Below are 26,346 nucleotides of genomic sequence, written 5' to 3' on the forward strand. Positions count from 1 at the left end.
TCCTCCTCTTCTTCTTCTTCTTCTTCTTCTTCTTCTTCTTCTTCTTCTTCTTCTTCTTCTTCTTCTTCTTCTTCTTCTTCTTCTTCTCTCAGTCACCTATCAGACATCTCATGCTTTGCTAAGTCAAGACATGTCAAATTGTCTTTCTGAACACTTATGTTTATACCCAAACATCAGTGCTGCTCTCATTCTTGGTCAGAGAAACTTCTCTTTGTATCAGGCATTACTAAATTTGAAGATTTATCATTGGCCAGAGTGATGTGAGTAACTGGCTCTTAGGTGTTCAGTGCTAGCAGAATTATGTAGCAAGCCTTAGGGAACATCTCCCAAGAAGGTAGAGATAAGAAACAGTAAGAGGATGGAGAGGATTGTGGTGAAACACCTTTTGTGTCTCATTCTTCCAGAGTTCATTCTGCCAGCTCTAGGAGGTTTGGTGCTCCTGTGGTGTTTGTATTGCTGTTGGTCCAAAAAAAAGTTTTGATTAGATATGTAGATAAGGTCTTAGCCAGTATTCTATTCCTTCAAAGAGACACCATGACCACAGAAACTCGTACAGAGGAAAGCACTCCACTGGGGTTGGCTTATAGTTTCAGAGTTTCATCCATAATCCTCGAGATGGGGAGCATGGCAGAGTACAGGTAGATATTTGGTTCAGAAGAGACCTAGACAAGAGAGTTACATTGAGCCTGGCTTGGGGTTTTTAAACCTCCAAGCTCATGCCACCCTTAGTGACTCACTTCCTCCTACAAGGTCACACCCACTTCGACAAGGCCACACCTCCACATAATGACACTTTTTGGTGATCAAGCATTGAGATCTAGGAGCCTATGAGGCAGTCTTACCTCATGTCTCGTTGCATCTATTCCTTCCTTCTGTGATACTCAACCCAATTCCTCTGCTATTCTTCACAAACCCAATTCCTCTGCTATTCCCCACAAAAAGACTTGACTACCCTGTTTTGTGTGCCACAGCATAATCCTTCACATAGACTCATAGAACTTACTGTGTTTTGAAAGATTAGTCAATTCCCTCTCTTTTCTAGAGCACGTCATAATTTTTACGCTATATCATCAACATGAAGCTTCATTTGCAACAATTTTCTAGATAACTTAATGTGTATGGACTATTTTCAGTTACTGTTTTAAATGCATTTTCCACATCCATTACACATTTTATTGTTTGAGAATTTTCTGAATATGTGCATGTTTTCCTTGAATCTACTCCCAATTCCCTTTCTGTAACAGTTACTTTTTTCAGTTCTGATAAAACAACTTGACCAAGGCAACATATAGAGGAATTTATTTCAGCTTGTGGTTTCAGAGGGTCCGTGAAGGGTGGAGTAAAGACATGGTGGTAGGAATAGCTGAGATCCCATATCTTGAACCACAAGAGCAAAGCAGCAAGAGGGGACTGGAAATATGTCGATAAAATTTAAAACTCTCAAAGCCTGTCTCTAGTGACATGCTTCCTCTGTCAAGGGCATACCTCCTAAGCCTCACCAAACAGCTACACAAACTAGGGAGAAAGTATTCAATTGTCTACTAGTACAGGGGATGTCTCACTTAAACCACCATATACCCATTTAAATGTTTCCCATAATCTCTACCAGATTTTCTTCACAAGTCCAGAAGCCTCCTTTTCTTAATAACTTACTGGGTCCTTCTAGTACTGCCTGTATGTAAATAGATGTAGTACCATCTACTATGTTATGGATAACATCTCAGGGCATCATCTCTGATGAAAACCTGTTCTCTTTTTCTCAGAAGACTTTATTGACAATAGCTTCTCAGCTGTATGTTGGAATCTGTGGCCCCCTTCCCTATCCATGCAGGAATTTCTGTTGGCTTGATCTTGTGTTGATCATGCAGTCCCAGATACTGTGATTTTAGGTACAAAATGTTCTGCCAAATACAACAACTATTGTTTCACTGCACATATCTACTACCTCTAACTCTTAAAAATCTTTCTGTCCCCTCTTCTGTGGTGATCCCAGGCCTTGAGGCTTTCAGATGTCCTACTTAGAGGTGAGAACTTCACCTTCACTTATTCTCTGCATGTTGACCAGCTTTGGGTCTCTGTCTGATTCATAATCTATTGGACAAGACATTTTAATGATGAGGGTTGAGACATAAACTAATCTATGGATTAGCTAGAAGAATTAGGGGAACAGTTTAATACTCTTCGCATTTTGCAATAATAGTATTGTGCTCTTTTACAAGTCTTATGGAGTAGTCAGTAATAATGTTTTGACCCAATTACCAGTACTTCGTGTAAACTCTGCCTTTTGAGTAGGTTTTAAATCTAATCAGAAAGTATTTGATTACTCTCGGCATCATTGCACTAGTGGCCATATCCTGCTAGGCCATTCACTACGTTTTTAAAAATGTGTTCCATTTGAGCTTTTATTTTAACATGACACATCGAAGAGAAATGTAAGCTCATGATTTTCCAGTATTTTTAATTAATTTAAATATATATAAATCATTGTAGGTTTTTCTAGTTTTCTAAAATTATTTTATTTATTTACACTCCAGTCATTGCCTTTTCTACCTCTTAGGGGCCAGGTCCATGGCCTGATCCCCACCCATTCACTATTTTTGTTAAAAGAGTTTACAGCTGAGTAAGAAAACAGACTTTTCTTTCTCAGTAGTATAAATTGACAGATCACATCTCTTGAGGACTGGCTGGAGTCTATTTCACGTGGAAGTGGTAGTGCCAGATCTTGTATAGAGCACATAAATTTTGACAAGTTAGCATTTACGCCACAAATAGCTATGTTAACACAGGAGCTACTCAGTATATAATGTCTTTGTAGCTAAGTAATATTCGTACTTACCTTAGACATTTGCTTTTATGTTTTTGGAAACCCAGGGCAACTATTGTAGTCTATTTATGAGCATGTCTTAAACTCGTTCTTAGATTTTTTTTCCTACGTACTAATACTCATTTTTTATATTAAATTTGCTAGTTCTTGAGATTAAGGTTTATGAATATTTTAAATGTTTCTTTCAAGGCTTAGAATAATATTTCCTTTGTTGAACAAAGTGATCATACCATTTATTAATGCTATCATAATGTTTCTATTTGGAGACATGTTATGGTGCTAAGTTCTCCAGATATCTATCTATCTATCTATCTATCTATCTATCTATCTATCTATCTATCTATCTGTCTGTCTGTCTGTCTGTCTGTCTGTCTGTCTGTCTGTCTGTCTATCTATCTATCTATCTATCTATCTATCTATCTATCTATCAATCAATCACTTTTAGAACATCTGAATAGATCTTGATCGATGCATTTGCAAGATTATCTTCTCATAAAAAAAAAGCAGAAATAATCCAGACATTCCTTTAGAAACAGACTAACACATAGCCTTTTCTTTAGAAGTTGTATTCTACTACCTGGGACAAAGACAGCTACTACCTGGGACAAAGACAGATTATTTTCTCAATTCTTTGGGAATATTAACAAACTTAGTAGTTGCTATGTTGAGAAACACAGATCAAAAAAAAAAAAAAAAAAAAAAAAAAGCCAGCCTTGCAGTTTTGCTGGGATGTCCTCATATACTAATTTTCTGGATTTAGGCCTACTCGTAAGAAAATGATTTTGGAAAATATGTTTTATGGGTGACTGAAAAAGACAAGTGAAAATAAGACCATTACTACCTCACAAAATGTAAAGAGTTTTTTTTGTCTGTGCTTATTGTTTTGTTTTTATCATCCTCTAAAAATTCTGAAACCTTTATCAAGATCTAACTATACTACAACAAGTACAACATAAAAGTAAGTGATGGGCTCCAAATGAATATCGCTTGTTGGGATGATCGGTTTCCATATTAGCAGTCTTAAATTCCCGTACCTATTTTTTGAGTGTTTTAAATATCACACAAGACCATATCCATCCAGTGCTTATTATTGAAGCTTTATTGCTAATTTTATTGTTTCGCAGTTTCAAAATAAAAGTGGCCCCACTGTCCGCAACATAGGGCTCATCAGAAAGACAAACTGACATCATATCCATATTGGCTGGTTTTGTGTGTCAACTTAACTGGAGTTATCACAGAGAAGGAACCTCCCTTGAGGAAATGCCTCCATGAAATCCAGCTGTAAGGCATTTTCTCAATTAGTGATAAAGGGTATGAAGGATCATTGTGGGTGGTGGCATTCCTAGGCTGGCAGTCTTAGGTTCTATAAGAGAGCAAGCTGAGCAAACCAGGGGAAGCAAGCCAGTAAACTACATCCCTCCATGGCCTCTGCATCAGCTCCTGCTTCCAGACCTGCTTGATTTCCAGTCCTGACTTCCTTTGGTGATGAACAGCAGTGTGGAATTGTAAGCAGAATAAACCCTTTCCTCCCCAACTCTCTTCTTGGACATGTTGTTTTGTGCAGGAATAAAAACCCTGACCAAGACAATGCCTGTTGTATATTCCCAGAAACTTATAAAAGTCTTCCAATTCCTGCAATTCATAGGAGAGTGAATGGTATAAGAACACGATTTTCTTGAGGTGTCATGACCAGTGACAACATAGTCTCTTTTTTAACACAATGATGTCATAAGACTCACAAGTAGAGAATCTACTGGAGCCACATAAATAAAGAAATTGACCTTCTCCTAACAGCTATCAATTAACATTTCCTCCTTAGTTAGCAGTGGGACTTTGTGTCTACCCACCCCATGGTGTCATTTTATCTAGATTGAGCCTTAGTAGGTTTTGTGCAGGATGTCACGACCACTGTCAGTTCAGGTATGAAACAGCCATGTTGACTCTGCAATGTACTGTTTTGTTATAATCATCTTTTTCTTCTGGGATAGTCACATACATAAGACCTAATAGTATATGGACAATACAGTTTTAATTATAATAGTACAAATAAATAATAATTATAATGATAATAAATATTATGGCATCAGATAAATAAAGAAGGGAGTGTTTTTGAAAGAAATTTGAGGATGGTTGAATATGATAAAATATATGAAAATTTCAAAGAATTAATAAGAATCATAAGTCAAAAACAAAATTAAAAAACACCCTGTGCTCAATAAAAAGTAGTTAAAAGCCAAGGAGTACTTTGAGATTGGGCTTTTTGACGAGTTCTAAATTTAAATGTGAGGAGTGATTTCATAAACTATTTCTACTCACTCAACCTTCATAAATTAAAGATTTTTTTTCTTTTTCTGACAAATCTGCATGTCATCATGAAGAAAGAGCACTGAAGCACAGACACACTTAACGGACAGAGAACGTCGCTCTACTCTATCTTTGGATTAAAATGGCAGACCATAGAAATAAATACACGAGACTCACATACAGGGTAAACAGACATTTGCGTTTATTAGACTGACTGTACGTTCATTAGTCTTCATTTGAATTGAATTTGGTAATACCTTTCTTTTTTTTTCTTTTTTCCAAAGAGAGTGAATTAGAAGCTTAACTCTTTGTATCATAAGACTACTCTTCTAAGATTGATTTAAAAAGTCTATCTATTTTCTAAACAACCAGGAAAGCAAATGATCATAAATACTAAGCAAACTCTTATTGGGATGTAATAAACTATCTTTATCTCAGATATGATTGATTTACAATCTGACCATTGGAAACTCAGAAGTATTTTCGAAACAATTTAAGAGAAAATTGAAATTTAATTGGCCTAAAAGTATTTTTAGACACTATTTGTTACCTTTTGTTGTTATTTATTCAATTATTATTTTTATTGTTTATTTTATTTAATTTCAAATTTTATCCCCCTTCCCAGTTTCCCCTTTGCAAAGCTCCTATCCCCTTTCCCTTCCCCTGCTTTTATGAGGGTGTTCCCCTACCCACCCACCCCCTCATGCCTCACAGCCCTAGCATTCCCCTAATGCTGAGGCATAGAGCCTCCACTGCACCAAGGGCTTTACCTCCCATTGATGCCAGATAAGGCCATCCTCTGCTACACATGCAGCTGGAGCCATGGGTCACTCCATGTATACTCCTTGGTTGGTGGCCAATTATTATGTACATCATTTTATGGTAAGATATGTGCCATTCCTTAAACTTTTCTTGAAAGCCAGAAACTGTATTGAGGAAGGAAGAATGGAGTTTGAGACCGGTAGGAGGTATACACCAACTAGCCTGAAAATGGAGTGAGAAGGAGTTAGAAGGAGTTTGAATGAAGATAGACAGTTTAAGTGACACATTCATATAATCAATTTTATTTTAGGGGAAGAACACCTTAGGTGATATTTATTGGGGAATGGCAAATGGAAGGCATTTAAATAACATATCTAGTTGAGAATCCAGTACACAGAAGCCAGCTAAAATCCCCCTGAGAATCATGAACACAGGAAATGTACTTTACGCTGGAAGAGGTCATATTGGCACATCATTCAGAGGATACTTAGAAACTGCATTTCATTTGTAAGCTATAGGAAAGACTTGTGTATAAAGACAGGTAGGAAGGAGAGAATTTAGTCAGCAGATGTTGATAAGTCAAGACCTTCATCAAGGATGATGGCAACCGAACCAGACGGAAAGCTGAATTTGAAAAGGATTATACTAGGAAGTAAAAGCATAGCTGGGCAGATGATCAAAAATCAAGCTCTGCAAAGAGGATTGGGGGCACAGTCCTAAAATTTGTACCTAATGGATACAAAAACACTATCCTTTAATAAGCAAAAATTTAAAAATCAGGTCAATTATTTTGAAATGGGTTGGGGATGTACAGCTCATAGTCTTAGATTACACAGCAGGGTCCCAGGTTTTCTCTCTACCACTGGGGTAGAACAAACTCACAAATTTGTTTAATCTGATGAAGCAAAAGAAGTCAATGCACACATCCCTAGTCGGGATGAAGGCATCTTGTCTAATGCTAGCATAAATGGAAAGAGAAACGGAGTCTGTTAAGGATTGAGCAAAATGTTTCTGCTAATACAGGAAAATGGGAAGAATCTATTATAATGTTGAAACCAAAGTCACGAGTGTTTTAAGGAAGAGGAAGAAACAGTTGAACTAGTAGAGCGCCCACATAAGAGTATACGAAGCAATATCAAACCATTGGCACCTCCAGTTAGCAGGACCATGTATGAGTAAGAATGTAGCTATAGGTAAAGGGTTTCTCTTAGTCGACTTTAGTACAGATCTTTATACTGAGATAGGATTTGAACCTCTGTCTCACAAGCTTGTTTTAATAAATCACACATACTTTCACCTAAATCATCTGCTCATCTTGCTCTCAGTGGAAGAATTAAATACATTTAAATATTGCATAAATTTTTTTTATTTTAAAGTCAAGCTAAGTTTTCCCCGTATTGGACATGTAACTTTTCTTTTTTATTTACGAGAGTTAAACTGAAAATGATAGTGGATGCTCATGATCCCAGCATTTAAGGCTAATGAGTTAAGATCAGGAAGTGCAAGCAGGAGGGCGAAGAGTTCAATCATCCCCTGATACTCAATGAATTTTAAGCTAATATAGTCTCTATAAGGCCTTGTCTCTAAAACAGACCCACAGACAGACAGACAGACAGACAGAAAACAAAACAAAATGTGAGAGAAACAAATCCAAAAGCATGAAAAGGGAATCAAAGAAAGAAGAAAGGTGGGCATAAAGAGATACTCTTGTTTCAATCACTATATTTGCATTCCTTGTATAAGCCTGTGCTGATATTTTTTCCTTCTTCTGTTCATGAACAATAAATTTGTTCCCTATGAAATATTAAAGCATCAGAAATAAATTCAGACCCAAACGAGGTATCTCTTTTGTGAAACTTAATAAAGCATTTATTTTCTCTCAGTAGCAGTTTGAATATTTTCATTGATGATGGGGAAACCTGAGGACATATCAGATCAATATTCAGGTGTTGTCTTGGGAGACTTAAGCATATTTCCACTGAGGATATTAAAAAGAGGACCCAGAGTTTAGAAAAGACACTACATTTTTTTCAGACAGTATGTACCACATCATAGGGCAATTAATGGGATTTTTGAAAACTGAAAGGTTTTAAATAAAAATTAAACTATGATTGTGATGATTGACTGTGGTTATGAAAGGAAATTCAGTTAATAAATTGCTCTTTGTGTTTTTATGAACATGATTTGATGCAAAAGAAAGAACAAGTTCTGACTGATCTCTCAAGCATAATTTGTTATTTTCAAGATTTCATTTTTTTAGATAAAATGCTCTAAACATTTATAGCATCTACTGATGTTAATTCATCCCCGAAGCAATATTACTTGTGAAACCACTGACAGTTCCCAGAAGTATTATGCTGTAGTTATGAATGTATAAAAGATGTACCTAATTCACAATAAGTCATCAAAAGAATTCATTGTGTGAGACTTCCATTTATTTGCTTCTTTAAGGAGTGATTCTTAAGCAGGAGTTGATGGGAGAGAATTATTGCATTATTTAGTTTCTAATATGTAGAAAGAAAATAGATACCACTGTCAGGAATTAAACTAGTTTTTCCCCCTTTTTCTTAGTGACAAATATTTACTTCACCAGACAAAACAGAGAAGAGAACCATTCATTCAGTATTTAGAAATAACATTGTAAAAGCAAGTATTGTTAATAACCAACTATGGAATAAAAAATCAATTTAAAAGTTTGGTAGGAGATGACTGTTTTTAGTTTATCAAAGAGAGAGAAAGTCATAAGGTGCAGGAGCAAAGGTCTTCAAGGAGAGGGAACAATTGTTAAAGAGGAAAGGGGAATTGAATTTTATTGATTTACCATAGTCCTTAAAGGGAGGTAAGTGGGTAGAATGAACATAGTTGAGTTTGGAACCTTTCTAAATATTATGAATTTATCTTCACAATATCATATCTTACTTTTAACTAACTATGGGAGAAAATGAGCCCTATGAGGAAATAAATTGTCTATAAAATAATGTTTACCAACATTATCATTATTAGTGATGATTCGCTTGAAATAAAAGCACATTACATTGAGAACTATTATATTTATTTTTATTGGCCTTATTTGATTCCTAGTACTAGGTAAAATCATTATCTACAATATTTCTTTGCTTGGACTGCTAGCATTATTGTTTATCTACTGGGTGTTCCTCCTTAACAGATAGTCCAGGGAAGCACTTTATCCCTTTCCTTGAATTGTTGAAGATTTAATACAAGCACTGAGAAAATAGTGACACATAGTTATATAGAGAGTTCTGTGGGAAAATGAAGCCTTACTTAGGCTAACAAAGAGATTACAGGGTACATGGAACACCCAGAAATCTTCATTTTATTCGAGTCTTAGTCTTCTTTTTTCCATGTAACATGCTCTGGACTCCACACTTGGCATATATCATTACATGCAATCTTTGTTCAGAACAACTTTGAGGACTAAAGAACACTAGGCTCCATGGAAGTTAAGGATCTTGCCCCAAATAATGCATCTAGTAGAGCTGTGGCAGCGTGGATAAAAGTAGATTGATTTTTATAACATACCAAATCAGAAATCACCTAGGGAGCTCTTCTGGTTGTTAGCCATCTGAGAAAATATCCCTTGTCTTTTTGTTTTCTATTGCAGTTAGTTCCTTATTCTGTTTCTATCAGCTCACTGCCTTCTCTTAGTTACTTAAATGTCTGGTATATATTTCTATCCCATACCAATGTCTTTTTATTGCTAATTATCTTAGATATTGTCTACATGACAACAGAAAATTAATACAGCAAAGGACATAAGTTTGAGTTCCAAAGAACTTCAATCCAGAAGTGACCAAGGAAAGAAAAGCAAATAGTACCGATAGCAAAACTGAAACAGGAACCATATTGAAAGATATATATTTTTTTGGGAAGTGTTAAAAACTCAAGTTTTGGAGAAAGGAGGGAAGAGCAGGTTGAGAGTAGAATATGGTCAAGGAAGTGAATCTGTTTGTGTGTGCACATGTTTGCCCCAACCACAAACGCAGCTCACAAACTGAAGCCTTCAATTTTAAGACATGATTCTGGGTGTTTATGACACACCAGTGTGGGATTATCATTTCTGATTTCTCATCATTTATCAAAGTTTCTGTGATGAGTAATGTTGATTATGAGTTCTCTATTCATAGAGCAGGGCACAGAGTATATGAGAAATCCCTATACCTTCTGCTCAGTTTTGTTGTCAACAGGAAGTTGCAATGAAAACTCATTGTGGCAAAAATGACAACAGAAATAGAAATGCACATGGAAAACCAAAATTAATGGTCTGACTTGATTTGGATGAAGGTAGAAGGTTCCCAGTTAGAGGAACAAATAGGATGGAAGATGTCTTATCTCTTGCATATGCATAATGGTGACATAGCAGGAAAAATGGTGGTATTGAAGATAGGAGAAGTGGAGGCTGAGGTCCCAAGTGCCTTGGCCACTGTCAGCTGTTTTGAGTTACTTGAGAGAGTTATTGATGAGTTTGATCCAGGGAGTTTGAGTACATTGTTTTAGCATGGCTCCAGAGAAACATTTATAATAGCTAGAAAATTCATTGATCAATTCTAAGCACCTGATAGCAAGTTCAGAGTAAAAAAGAAGGAAATCATTGTGTTCCCAATAGAAATGTGGAGAGCAAAGAATTAAGTAGAGAAGCCCATGGATAAAAGTTTATCAAGAGGCCAGTTTTGAACAACATGAGCATTGTTGATGAAAATGGCATATTATACTATAGTGCAAAAAAGGGTGACTATGGTTTCTAGAACAATCAGAATAAAAATAAGTTAAATAAACATTGAGTTACATTATACAGATTTTATAAATTGTTTTTATACCTATTAAATGGAGTCAAGGATACTGTGAAGGGAAATTATAAGAGTTAATGGCCCTTTATATTTACAGTGAGATAGATGTAAGATGGCTTCAGTGTTGCTTGATAGAAGATTATGGGATGACGACATAATCACTAACAATGCAAGGCTGAAGCGCTTTTCATCTGTATTGACTAGAAGGAATGACATTTTTTTGTTTTTTTTTAAAAAGAAGAATCCATTTCAATGACATAAGTAAAATAATGCCTGTATTTCACAGTGCATCCAAGACTGCTCCTTCCAAAACAGAACTTCTTTTGTAAGTAAGGAAGAGTAACCAGATAGTGATTGGAGCAGTGATGCTGGCCCCAGTTTCTTGACTTTCTGCTCCTGTCATATATCTAAGCAATTCATTTAGTCTCTTGCGTCCATTAAATCATATATACTTAGTACCTCAATTTTTTTAGATAAGAAAATTGAGGGTTACAGTATGTATATAGCTTACCATCACCAAACGAAGTTGTTGGTAGGGATTTTTGAGTAAAGACACCTGCAATGCTAATCGTAAGAGGAAATTAATGAATAAAACATGTTCCTTCAAGATTTTTAAATTCCAAAAGGAAATAATTATTTATTATGTATAAATATTGAAATAGGGTTTTGATTTTCATATAATTATTTCAATTGTTAAAACATCAAAATACCTATTTGTAAGTATAATAAGATACTTTTATGTGAGGATCAATTAGCCTTGGTGCCGTATTGGATACGGCATTGATGACCTAGTAGGGTTATCTAGTGTAGCTGTAAGGTTTCTGCCTCTCAAAGCCCATATAAAGGAGCCCTCCAACAGCTACAACTAGTTTAAAAAATGCTCCACGTACATGGCCTCAATCCAACTGAGTGGAGGGATTTTCTCAATGTATACTCTTCTAAGATGACACTAGCCACATTGATAAAAACATCAACTCTGTATAATTGACTCCTTGTGAATTTGACATACAAACAGACCATTATTAAACTATAAATTTTCCCTTTATTTGTTTATCTCCAAGATCTCCTACTAGTATCACAAAATAAAAGTAGCTTTAAAAGCCATATTAAGTACTTCCTTACTCTAAGAAGGAGGAATCCAGACACGCAATCAAATCGAAGTACAACCAATATCCAGTAGTATAAAGAAAATCCTGTACTTCAGTGTGTGGCACGTTGGAATCACAATCTGTGTTACAAAGGGCTTGGGGAACTCCAGCTCTGAAACCCACAATATATACAGCTTATCTTGTAGACTCAAACCAACTCTGTTCCATAGCAGGCACTATGACCCCTGATCATTCAACAGTTCTGGAATCTTAAACATCCTGGGCTCTGCACTGCAACTGAGGCTGTACCTTCCCCACTAGCATCTCCTGGGCATTTTTCAGGGACTCTAACTTTGTCCTATGCTGGGAAGCCTAGCTTCTCCCCATTGTCCTTTCAATTCGTCAGCACTCATGGTATCAAACCTACAAACACCTGGAAGACTCATATATATTACTGAATTCACCTGCCAACTTGAGGTACAGCCATGGTTGCCCTGGGCCATTGTTCTGTGCTCACTGAGGAAACACTCCCAGAAAGATTGCACTTTGATGATGCTGGTTTCTTGTCAGTCACAGCACAGTTTTTAGTCCCAGACAACCAGCATCTACTATCCAAGTAATAGGTATTTTTTTTATTGTTAATTACACCTAATTCTTCAGCCCAAGCTGACCAGAAATGACAAAGTCTTAATTCAAAGTATCCCACGAGTAGCCGCGATAGTCTTTGAGGGATTCTCAGACCTCCCTACCAACCTTCACAGTTCAGGCTTTAATTTTTGGCCTTTATCTCTGTATACCTACCTTCTATGCTTCCGCCAAACAGCACATTAAACTGTAAGCAGTCAATGGTTTCCAAGCCTAAACACTTCCAGTCCTCCCCAAACCACATGGTTCTGTCTGTCACAAAATTTGCCCATTCTCTGATAACGATTTCTGTTCGACTTTCTAGCACTGTGATCAAACACTGACCAAAACAATTTGTGGAAGGGAATGGTTTTTATTTCATCTTGCAGCTTACAGTCCATCGTGAAGGATTATCAGAACCAGAACTCATATCAGGAAGTGAAGTATAACTGTGGAGGAAAGCTGGTTTCTGGCTTGTTTCCTGTGCGTTGCTCAGCTTGGTTTCTTATGAAACCCAGGATGAGCTATGGAGGGACTGCGGCACCCAAAGTCAGCTTTGCCCTCCTCTATCCATCACTAATTAAGAAAGTGCCCCACATACTTGCCTTCAGGCCAGTGTGATGAGGGCATTTTCTCAGTTGAGGATCCCTCATCCCAGATGACAAGAAAACTAATCATCACAAATGCAAAACAAATTATCCTGGTTACCTGAACCTTTTGCCAACCGTAAAAGTTAATGTTATTAATGCAGTAAACTTGCCATAAGAAAATGCCTACCACTAGAAAACAGTGTCTTGTTTGTAGAGATTGTTTTGTGATTATATAGTTGTGTTAGCTGACTAGTTATTTTTCCTTCACTAAGAACATATATGCTTGACATCTATAAATAGTCTATTATTTAATGAGTTAATTGTGGTGCCAGTGGATTAAGAGAACCTTCATGGAAATAACATTTTGTTAATTTCTCATTAATATAAGCTTTGTACACTTGCAATAAAGCTCCTATTTATATTCCAGTTTTAAGGTTGAATATTATTTATGTTCCCTGTTGCTAGATAAAAATATAACAAGAACAATGTAAGGAGAAAGGTTTTATTTTGGTTCACAGTTTGAGAGCATTGTCTATCACGGTGTGAAAGTCATGGTGGCCTGGAGGCTGTTGATTACATTATGTCTACACCCAGAATGCACAGGACAAGGAACACTTAGTCTCCTTCCTCCTTTTCATTTGGCCCAGCATCTAGTCCAGGGAATGGTCACAGTGAGAGTGTTTTTCCACCTCAATTAACCTGTTATAAATAATCCCTCAAAGCATGCGTAGAGTCTAAAATGACCTATATAATCCCTCAGTCATTTCTCATGGTCTTTCTAACACCTTAAACCCTATTTACCCACTGAGAGTAAACTTCCAGGTTGGGGGTAGAAATCTTCAAACTAGCAGTAGTAATCACATCCATTTTCAAAATGGTCTGAAACTCAAAACTTATTTTGAAAGACAGTACAATACATTTTGCAAAGATGTTCAATGAAATGGCATAAGGTTGAAATTTCCCTTCTCTGAGAAGAGGAGATGTTGTGGGAGGGGCTTTTAAGGTGGGACTGGGAATAGAGGAAGGTGGGGGTGGCTGTGATCAGGATGTAAAGTGAACAAATCAATAAATTAATGAAAAAATTGGTTCATACTTCAGACTGGGAAGAGATTGATTATTTTCAACCTCAGTCTCAAGTTAGTCTTTATTTGGATCAAAGGCAAACATAACATTTGGATTATAAAATAAAGTTTAGAATCTATACTTGACTAAATTTGTGCTCTTAGAGATTATTATCAAGGAAATTCTTAGAATACTCTCTGTGTTATTCCTTAATCCTTTTTGTGACCACTAAACTGACATACAAAGTGTTTCAAAGTGCCTCCTAACAGTTGTAACAAAAACAAGGTTTAAAGGTAGAACTTGTATACTTGTATTTATTTTTTTATTTTTTAAAAAATTCTACTTATATTTAACATCAATCATATAGGCTAATTATTTTTAGCTCCCTATTAGATTTTTAAAAAATTTTTCCTTTCATAATGAATGGTACCAATTAATTTTAGAACATTTATCATAAAGCCTTGCCTTAGTAATATACTATTTTTTCTGCCAAATAAATATTCAGTTGTTGAAAAAAAATAATGTTTGAAAACAACATTTGTTTGTTTTCTTCTACATTTTGCTTTATGTCTTTAATAATTGTTTTCTAAATGTAAAATGGCCGATTACTTTCTCCATCCTAAATTGCAACTTGCTCTTATTTCTTGTAGGTTTTATTGGGATTTAATCATGCTTATAATGATGGTTGGAAATTTGGTCATCATACCAGTTGGAATCACGTTCTTCACAGAGCAGACCACAACACCGTGGATTATTTTCAACGTGGCATCCGATACCGTTTTCCTGTTGGACCTAATTATGAATTTTAGGACTGGGACTGTCAATGAAGACAGCTCGGAAATCATCCTGGACCCTAAAGTAATCAAGATGAATTATTTAAAAAGCTGGTTTGTGGTGGACTTCATCTCATCGATCCCAGTGGATTATATCTTTCTCATTGTAGAGAAAGGGATGGACTCAGAAGTTTACAAGACAGCCAGAGCACTTCGTATCGTGAGATTTACAAAAATTCTCAGTCTCTTGCGGTTATTACGCCTTTCAAGGTTAATCAGATACATACACCAGTGGGAAGAGGTAAGCTGCATGTTCTTCTATCTTGACGTCACTCTATCATGGGATCTTTCATACACTATTTGAGTGTGTATGTGCTATGTTTAGTGAACTGCATGAAATTTAAGAACAAATAATTTGCAGAGTTCTCCATTCTGATATTTAAGTGATTTTTTTATATCTCTGAATCATTTGAACCAACTGAGAATAATTATCAAACATTCTAACTATTGAGTATATTTTATGCAAATACACTTTAACTGACGTATTGTTATTCTAGTCACTGTGACTTTTCTTATGCCTGAGAAGATTCTATTTAAGAAAAATATGTCACATATATCTTTGACAAATATCTATAGGGTATTTTTGGTAATCTACTATACCATCATGCATAACATGCTAAAATATGTTTCTAACATGGAATTTCAGTGACTTTACGTTTGAGGAAAATATATTGTCCTCTTGGTTATCTCTAAATTCTATAAATTTAGGTTTGAATTCAGCATACTAAATTTGTTCATTGTTTTGTCTCCCTACAGTTATTATATTTTCTCCCAAATTAGTTCATTTCATAATAGTGAAAACACAGAATATGTAGGAAAGAAATAGCTAACTAGAAAACACAAAGGAATCATTCCAGTGATTCTAGCCAGTCAGAACTCTTTGCTGCTGAATAGGGGCATCTGCTGTTCTTAGACAGTGGGTGGAATGGTGACACAGCCCTGCCAACTCAAGTTTCCAAAGGCCGGAGTTAAATATACTACCACCAAGCAAATGAGTACCTCTTTCCACAGCTAGTATATTAACTTTTCTCTTTTCTTTTTTCTTTTTTTTCTTTTTGGCTTTTTTCCCCTTCATAAGCACAGCCCTTTGTATTAATTATAAACTGGATTTGATTGTCTGCATAAGAATAAAAGTCAAAAGACCTCCAGAGTACTCAATGGAGCACTAATGAAAGCACTCCACTGACTCTAGATTATTGGTTTACTCCTACAGAAATGCTGGTTGGTATTTTTAAAGAAGCCATAAAATGGAAGTTTTGTTTGCTTTCTGGGCAGCTGTAGCAATGTTTTTGTGGAGGCTTGTCAATGACATTTTGGTTCACAGGATTTTAGAAAATGACACACAGCAATAAAACCCTGCACACTACACTGATGAAAGCCATAACATGGATCATTCTTAAATACGAAACTGGAATATATTAAAAATGAAATGAAATGAAGTCTACAAGAGAAACTGGCCGCACTTGTAACATTTCTGTATCATGTGCACACACAGAAATAAAAAATTAATGTTCATGTCTCAAAGCCCTTTCATGAATCTCAAAATACCAGTCCAAGATGATTTTTTGATAATACCCCTAATATTTATTGGGGGCCTTGACTTAATTTGATGAGCCGTTTTTGATCCTTTGTGCAAATGAGCTCCCCGAATCTTCTCTACAAGCTGATGAGATAGATTCTATTGTTGTTATCAGATGTCAATGGTGAAAAATGTTATGGTTCCTTGCCAGGGTTAAGAGGCTGGCAAAGGGTGGAGCTGGGGGGGGGGGNGGTATTCCTGTCTTGGCAATCTGACTCCAGAGCCATGTTCTTAACCTGTAAAACTGTGCAGTTCTCACTGTGGTGTGTGCTTCTTAAGCTCACCATTTTACAGCTTGTCTAAGGAGCTAAGTGGTGATTTTCTTTCCTGAGCATGTGCTCATCGTGACATCTTCGAACCAAACAGTAACTCTTAAAGCAAGGCCACAATACCATTTTGACGAGCAGTCGGTGAGAGAAAAGTCACGGATAGAGCTGCCCGGTCAATTAAAAATACAAGAGACAGTGTGACTATTTTTAATGGCTTTCAGCTTTAACCCAGTTATCCCAGAGAATGGCAGCCGGATGAACAGATGGCGTCCAATCAGATAAAGTGACAGAGCATGTGGTCAGAGAGGACACTCTTTAACACCGATATTTTCTGTTCCTGGCATGGTCACCAGCACCTAGATCTGTTCAGCATGACAGGATTTTTAAAGGTGCCCATGTTATCATTCAGAAACATCAGCTGTCTGACATCATTATTGTGAAATGCAATTTAATATGCACTTAGAGAGATTTGCTAACCACACACATTCAGGGCAGCATTGTGAGTTGGCAAGATTTTTCTTATAAATAAATGACCTTGGTAATAAATGAATCAGAAGCTCATTTAGCTGAAGAATGTTTTCTTGGTTATATGATACACCCATATAATAATATATATCATGAATGTTTAATGACTGATAGCAATACTCTTACTGGAGACTAAGAAATGAAATCACACTAGAGAATTTAATATAAATTCATTTATTCCACCTACAACTTTAAAATATTATCTCTCTGTCTCCCCGTCTCTGTCTGTCTCTGTCTCTGTCTCTGTCTCTCTCTCTGTCTCTGTCTCTCTCTCTCTCTCTCTCTCTCTCTGTCTCTCTCTCTCTCTCTCTCTCTCTCTCTCTCTGTCTCTCTCTCTCTCTCTCTCTCTCTTATACACACACACACACACACACACACACACCAAAACCAAAAGACAAACAAAAGAACCCTTGAATGGCTCCCAAATTGGCACATCTCCACCTGACTTTTATAAATGCCATCAGGATGCATTTACAAGTAGAAATACAAGTTAATCATCAGAAGTAGCTGTATGAGCTGTTGGGTTAAGACTGCAGAGGAAGATAAGAGTTCACCCACATGTCTTTGAGCTCTGAGCGTTTTAGTACCAGGCTGGCTCATGCTAAATTCAGCATACTTGGGGAAGTCGCGTGTGAAGTCTGGAAGCTGCCACTGTTCTAAATGAATCATTCCCAAGGAAAGCAGCTGCCTGCTATAGGGAACCGTGTTCAGCTTTAGAGATGCAGTTTTTCCACCCACAGCCTGGATTAGTTCAGCTAAAATACAAGATGTTCCGAAGCTAGATAAATTAGAGAAATCTTATGAATGAGATGCAGGAAGTTTAAAATTTTACTCCCTGTGGTCCATCAGTGCTACAGGTAAACGTGTAAAAGGAAACATTTGATGGGGATGATCAATTTATGAAATGCCCTGGGATTAATGTATAAAGGGTGAAGTTACACTCTTAAGTCAATTTGTAAGTTCAATGATTTATGGTGTAAACACCAAGCTCATTGAAACTAGGTTAAAATTTTATATATGTTGTCTGGTGATATGAAAATCTGAAGAAATTTAGGTAAATTAGCTTAGAAATTTTCCCCTTAGTATAATCTTTCCATTGGGTATAAAGTTTCAATTAATTAGCATAACATAAATGGGTTCTTTTTACTTTTGTTTTGAAAACTCATTCTCTTAATTCAGTGACATCACTTTTCTCATTTCAAGTATGCCAGACCTCCAGGTCTAATCTGTTTTATAATCTAATAGAGGGGGAACAATTCTATATGACCCTCCAAAAAGACACATATGGTGAGGAAATCCTTGAAAAATTAAATGGACCATTATTAACAATTTGTGACGATCACAAACCTCTAAAGAGATAAAGACCAGATTAAAAGCTTAGCAAACTGGGGATTATTCACTGTATAAAAGTAAAGGGTTCTCAAAACCTCAAGTGACCTGTCTGTTGACCTCAGTCTTTTTGTCAAAGGGAGATGGCCCTTGGACCTTTTTACAGTCATACAATATTAATTGAAAGTATAAACATCACCTTGATTATGGTTACTATGTAGTGTTACTGCAATCCCTGAGCTACTTGGGATATTTAAGACAGGAGGAAACCATGAGTCACAGGCTAGCCTTAGGAGTGTAGTAAAATCCCAACATAGAAATAACTGAATGACAAATAACATTTAATGAGAAATATTTTCTCTTGTAGGGTGTTATTCAATGTTAGGCTTCAGTGTCCCAACTAAGCTGGGCATTTCTTCATGAGTGATGTAAAAGATGTAGTCAATGCATGATTATTCAGTAACCATGACTCTCTGGTATACATCACATTTTGTTTATTCCTCATTTCCTATCTCCCCTGCTTCTCTAGTGTGAATTTTAGGAATATTACAATGAAGTAAATGCACTCTGAGGCAGGAAGGAAGGCTTGTTGCTATGAACATCTTAGGTAGAGCAGTTGCAGAAGGATAAATGTTGGCATGTTATGATATTTTTCTACAAATCAATACTAGATTGTGATGTTTGATCACATAGATTTATCTACAAATTATGAACAGTAGCACAGAATTGATAATGAAATTTAGTCTTATAGGGAACTAAGGCAAAATTTGATTTCAATTTTGTTTAATTTTAGCATGTTATTTGGTACAGATTAAAACCTAACTCTCACTATAAATTATCTGCGTATTAAACATTTCAATATATTTTAAGCACTTCTGTTTTTAGAAAACACATAAAATTTCAAGTCTTGTCATAAGCAAATGAAATGTTGGCCTAGATTTTCCTCAGACTTGCTATTACCTGTCACGTCCAATCTGCTTTCACTCTTGCGCCTTCAAGTCTCTTCGGCACACTGACTCAAGTCACTATTGTCGCTATTATTTGCTAACATTTGCTTAATTTTAGTTTTACCATACTTGAAAGTAATGGTTTTTCCCACTGCTATAATTTTTCAGGTGGAACACTTCAGATTGAAAAATCACTTTCCATCTGCCCTTTAAAAATCAATTCAAAGTTTTTTAAAGAATGTATTCTACCTGTATGTGCTCAGTTATAACAGCCAGTACTGGAGTATATACTGGCTCTGAATATTTCAGTTCAGGATATTTAGTTATGTGTGCTGTCTGTGTCTTTTCTCGACATTGGCATGTAAATGTAACAGTCCCTGTTCATTTTGCCCTTGAGTCTCCTCGTGTACTCAAACAGGATTCTAAACACCGTCTATCACTGAGTGTGCTGTTTCATACATGGGAATCTAAGGGCTAAATCCACTAAGTATATGAAGAGTATTCACTTTCTACTTTGAAGCATTTTTTTCCAGTGGTGTTTACTTATAAATGGTAATGCACAAAACCACAAAGCAGATGTAGCTTTTTTAGGAAAAGGAGACTGTGGGTACATCATCATGGGTGATACGCTAAGTAGCAACCTGGATGAGGAGGTGAACAATTTCGATTGTACATGAAGACGCTTGCACGATGCGTGAACTGTGTATGAAACTGGAGTCTGGAACATTAAACTGTCCTAGAGGCTCGTGAGTATAGCATCATACTGAACATAACAATGCATAGGGTGCCTAGGAGAGCAACTGTCTATCTCCAGAATAGGCTTGAAAGCACAGACTGGAATTCATGTTAATACTGAACGAGGTAAGGTATTGTTGAGACATTTTATGCAGGACATGTAACATCATATTATTTGACAGAGTTCAGGGGATTGGAGGCTGCTTAGTAGAGAGTCAGTGCTGTGTGTGCAGGATTCATTTTTGAATAGCTAAAGGACACCTATTAGCGAAATATTCCTATCTTTAAAATATGTGTAATTATGAATACTTTATGAAAAGTCTAAGAAATACATTTTTAGTGTTTTAATAAATGCCAGTTGTGTTTATAATTTCTGTTTGTAGGAGTTAGTTATAGGATCTTGCAAATTAGTGTATTTGATTGTATATACCAAATGTCTTTTCCCATTTATGGGAAAGCCATATATGTGACTTCTTATGCCTACAAACAGCATATTTAGGGTTAAATAATGTGAGGCGTGAATTGTTTTCAATTTTAAGTTTGATTTATGTTTACAATATTCCTAAGTATAAGATTAATAGTTACATCATTTTCTGGCTAGTGTATCCTCTCATGCAGGCCTTTTCACTTACATAGTAGTCTCCATTTTCTGCAGCAAGTATTTATTCTGCTAAAGACCACTAGGTGTCCCCTAACTGTTATGTTATTTTGGGGTTCTAGATTCTAAAATAATAAAACTTTCTCTTGTGAAATTACTTATTTACACTATTGGAATCACTGAACTGATTGCCTGATACAGTTCTAGAAAACAAGAATATTCAAGTATTCACTCAGGCAACACTTGTTTTTGTGAGGTTAATCAAAGAACATTATGTTATTTCCTTATGTGATTATTTGTATTTTGCGAGAACTGGTTTCAGTATCAAACTATATATTTTGGTTGTACATATTGATAAATATCCTGAAAATTCTAAATTAGGATTTTATGAGTGTTATTTTGGAAAATATACTGGATCAAGATGATTAGTAGGTAAACAAGTGACATGTTGATTTTCATATATGGGTGTTTGAATTAGGATACCTTTCTGAGCAGATGTGACACATGCCTTTAATCCCAGTACTCCAGAGGCAGAGGCAGGCAGATTTCTGAGTTCAAGGTTAGTCAGGTCTACAGAATGAATTCCAGGACAGTGTGAGCTAAACAGGAAACACTGTCTCAAAAAAAATGTATTATTTTCATCATTTTCTGAATGGCCTTTGGTCAGTGACCACAGATCTATATAATCCAACTGTTTTCCACACCAAAAAAAATCTTTAAAGATATTATTTTATTCATGTGGGAGTTTTGCCTCTATGTATATAAGTGGTTACAGCTGAGACCAGAACAGGATTTAGGATCCCAGGGACCGGAGTTACAGACAGTTGTGCGTGACCATATAGGTCTTGGGAATTGTACTAAGATCCTGTGGAAGAAAAGGTAATGCTTTTCCTGCTGAGCCATCTCTCTAGCCTCAGAAAACTCCAATGCATCTAAGACTATAAGATCAACTTTGAAGTCTTCTGACTTCTTAGTTTATTATTAATATATCCAACTTTCTGAACATTATGTACTCAGGCCAGTTAGTGCTATTTTGCATTTTCTGTACTCCTGTGCTGCTTAGACATTGCAAATTATCATATATCTCATATTCAATGTTTCAAAACTGTGCCATGGACACATGTCTGAGTGTAACCTCCACAAAGACATCTCATGCCCTCAAGCTAGTGTGGTCATTTTTCCTTCCTGCCCGCCCCTTCACCCCTTTTTCCTCTTGTTATTATCAGAAGTCTGAGAGAGATTCTTGTTTTCCCCTTCTTTCCAGCTCTAAAGCCAAAAATCAAGTTCTGTATATCCTACTTGGATATGAATTCAAGTTTTTCACTTCTTGATCTTAGCACCATCCTATTACAAGCCAAATTCAGTTTGCTTTCATTTGTATTTCTGGAAAAGACTCATAACCATATTATACAGCTCATCCTTAATTGTCCTTCAATTGATCCCAAAGTACTACTTCTTAGAGTAAATATTGTATAATGGATCTACTGGAAATATTTCTATAACTTTTCATGACCTTTGGGATAAAATGCAGCATTAAAGGCCACTTGAAATCCAATTCTAGCCAAATTCAATTCAGCCTAGGTTATTGTGCATATTAAATCTCAACCATGATGAACTCCTTTAGGTAGTCAGAAAAAAATATTTTAAGCCCCTTGTAAATAATATTCATTTTTCTTCTAGAACTTTGTTTCAGCAACCTCACCTAATCTATCATTTTCAAATTTTTGAAGACTTTGCACCTGAGTACCATTTTGACATAATTTCATTCCTTCCTCTCACCCTACAATTTGTCTCCTGTCTACCTACTTCCTTTCAAATTTATGACCTTTTCTTTTTAAATTAATATTTTCACACAAAGGCATACAACAGACAGAGATCATCACAGAAATGCATACATTTCCAAAGTGTAAGGAAAAATTGACCATAATAGTTCCCAACCACAATGATACATCTCTAAATCAGTGCTCAGTGAACATTGAGTAAGACAGAATCAAACAATTACAAGAACCAGACACTCTGAACATTTACTGTGAGACAGTGTCTTCTATATATGACAGGGAAATTCTGTCAGTGAAACCTTAACAATACAGTCTCCTAATTTATCACAATGTAATGTCTGACATCAATATTTTTGAGGTAGAATTAACTAATATGTCGAGCAAAGCTGGCTTGAATCTGTGATGGGTTTGACCAACTCCTTGCGACTCTGCTTTATCATACTCACCCTCCTCTGACTTCTTTTAAGATGTATTTTTCCAGCTATCTATTATAATTCTGTAAAGTATAACCATGGATCTCCTGCATCTTTGCGTCCTGGAATAGCATCAGAAATAAGAATACACAAAATCTTGCTTAATGAGTTATACTAGACCCTCACGAGAACTTCACCAGTTCTACCACACTAGAAAGGCAATCATGTAGACAATGAGAAGAGAGTCTTGTATACAATATTAGAAGCTTCTCTGAGCATGACTGAGCATGGCACTGATCTATGAGTATAACGGAATGTCATTTGGGGGTCATTTTATTGCTACAGGTTTTGTTTGTTTGTTTTTATAGCAGTAGTATTTTGTTTTACCATAGGTCTTTGGGCTATCTAGTCTCAGGTTCTTGGTCACAAGGGAATTTCTTTTCTCAATATATAAATCTTTTATTCTCCCCAAAGAGCCCAAATTGTACTTGTGATCAGGATCTCGTTTCTGGCAAGAAACTAAGACCTCCTCACTCATCAGCCTGCTGCACGGTTCCCTTCTCAGACACATAGATGCCCTCCAAAATCTTCCTGATTTCCTTGTTTTTAACTGTTGTGGCCTGCTGAATCAGGGCGGCTGAATTTGAAACAAGTTCAGTATCATTTCCTTCAACGATTAATTCATCCTTCTGGGCTTGAGAGACAGAACAAGCAACACCTGTCCTCATCCGAACCCTGCGGATGGATTTTTTTCACCCAAGAAATTTCGGATTTCAATCAAAGACCCATTCTTCTTGGATAACAACGTTGATGGGGAAGTGAGCATACACAGACCGCATCTTGTAACGGAAGCCCAGTGTAACACCCTTGATCATGTTCTGAACGTGACCGCAGATGGTTCTGATGGTGGCCAGTTACCCCTGTTGCCCCTTTCTGTTGTTACCCCACCACTTGGAGCCTTTTCTTCTTTCCAAGAAGACTCAGCTCCACGTTGATGTGATTGAAGTCCCTCCGCAGAGTCCCCCTGGGGTCCTTCACAATGACTGTGAGTCCCTTCAGAGTGATTTTGACATTCTCTCGGGAATGTCGACAGTCTGATTGCTGAGAATGGTCTTGATCCTCGCAGTAGATGGGGCAAAGAGGAATATATATATTTTTTAAGAACATGGCATATAATATTGTTTTCAAGAAACTTAGGGTCATGTAGTCTTGGTAAGCAAAGATGTGGCTGGGAAGATAAACTGGTTTTTAAAGTTCAATTAAGTACTTTATATGGAAAATAATAGAAAAGTATTGAAGATCTTAGACACCGGCATGCAGCATGACTAAACATAAATGTGATTGTTTATTAGTATATAGTCTGTTTTTCACTGGGACTTGGGAATTGCTGATTATGAAAGATGGCTAGAAAGTGAACCTTCAGGATCTGCCAGTTTCCTCCTTTCCAGTCTGTTCCATCACACCCAGTGTCTTTATGTGAGTGCTAGGTTTTAAAATCAAATCCCTATGTGTACACAGGAAACACATTAGTAATTGAGCTCTCTCCATGGAACCCAAAGTCTGCCTGCCTTTCTTCCCTCCTTCCTTCCTTCCTTCCTTCCTTCCTTTCTTTCTTTCTTTCTTTCTTTCTTTCTTTCTTTCTTTCTTTCTTTCTTTCTTTCTTTCTTTCTTNTTCCTTCCTTTCTTTCTTTCTTTCTTTCTTTCTTTCTTTCTTTCTTTCTTTCTTTCTTTCTTTCTTTCTTTCTTCCTTTCCTTTATTATTATTATTATTATTATTATTATTATTATTATTATTATTATTATTAAGACCCAAAGTCTTAATGAGTAGTTACATTCTCACTTTCTCTGTTTCAATAATATGCATGCAGTTTGAGATAGAGGCAGGTAAGATTACCTGCCACCATTAGGTAGCATGTGCCATAATTTAAACACAAGATGACTGGTAAGAGTGTCAATGGTAGTCTGTGATGTAATCTCTTTTTCCAAGTTGATGGGCATTCCTGTGGGTATTATGGGAACTGTCCAATGTACTTTATGGCTCCCTTAGGACTGCCTTCTGGATATAGGAATTATAAGCCAATCTTTCTCTACTATAATTTTGTAAGTGAGCTTAATATTAGTAGGACTATAAATAACAAAATTATCAGAAATGCTATTTTCCAAGCTTAAGAACACCAGATTTAATGGGCGTTTAATAATTTATTAATTGTGGATGAACAGTTGCATAATTTAATTTCCTAGATTCTGCTTTAAGATATCTGCCCAATCAAATGGAGAACAATGTTATGAATATATGACATAATTAGAATAATGCTTTTACAAAGGACACTTATTACACTTGAAATCTTGAGAACACTTAAATCACCATACCTTAAGCATGGATCACAATATTTTCATTATCTTTCGAGTGCATTACTTTTATTTTAACTTCAGTTTTTCAAGCAATTTACACTTGGAAAGTACTTATAATCAAGGACTTATTATTCTTTAATAATCATTTTGTACTACCATCATATCTTTAATCATCCTTAAATGTTACGCCTTACTCCAGTAGACATAAACTTATTTTATAGTATTCTGTACTCAGTTAAAATATGCTTTCTGGTATTATTGGTTTGAATGTTCTACAGTGGACAATTGTGTCTATGTCACATAATAATGTTGTTGTTATGTCTGTAGTTAAAGTTTTTTACAACCTTACTGGTTTTTATGATTTTTTTACATTGGCAGTTCTTGAGAGGCGGTTCCAAATAACACTCAAACAGATTGCGCTACTCAGTTTCCCTTTTGGTCTATGTGGTTTTCACAGACTTTTCTTAGTGTTGGTACTGTTAGTTTCATGTAGGCTTTCTATGACTTCCTCAAAGAAGCGGCTCCAGTATTAATATCACAAGACATCCATTATAGCTTACTAATGATCATCTGGTTTGTCTTTTTACATATTTGACTTCCAGCCTTTTCCTTTAAATTAACTTTCTTATAGACAGCATGTAATTGAGCCATACTTTAATGCTCTTCTTATTTTTCTGTCTTCTTACTTGCTTTTAATTTAACTTAAATAATTTTCAGGATTCCCTTTTATATTCACAATTGCCATAGTAGCTGTGTCTATTTACCACAACACTTACTCCAGGATTTAAGTGTTCATCTTTGTTTTTATTAAGTCTACCTATCTACCTTAAAACGTTGTTGCATTGGTTCAGATATCATATACAGAAGCTAACACACTGTATTTCTTTGGTTTTCCTCTGGCTACTGTGCTACATACATTGTTGCATTGG

General features: G+C 36.1%; 1 protein-coding gene and 1 pseudogene across 1 annotated transcript in view; one reads left to right on the top strand and one right to left on the bottom strand.

Moving 5' to 3' along the window:
- Positions 1–26,346, top strand: part of Hcn1 (hyperpolarization activated cyclic nucleotide gated potassium channel 1) — a 356,122-nt gene that overhangs the window by 34,917 nt on the left and 294,859 nt on the right. Inside the window, exon 2 of the mRNA XM_021208583.2 lies at positions 14,710–15,133. Within this exon, the coding sequence (XP_021064242.1) occupies positions 14,710–15,133 (424 nt within the window). The remainder of the gene's footprint in view (positions 1–14,709; positions 15,134–26,346) is intronic.
- LOC110329230 lies at positions 23,596–25,063 on the bottom strand (annotated as a pseudogene).

The sequence above is a fragment of the Mus pahari genome, chromosome 11 (assembly GCF_900095145.1).
Source record: "Mus pahari chromosome 11, PAHARI_EIJ_v1.1, whole genome shotgun sequence".
NCBI classification, from domain to species: Eukaryota; Metazoa; Chordata; class Mammalia; order Rodentia; family Muridae; genus Mus; species Mus pahari.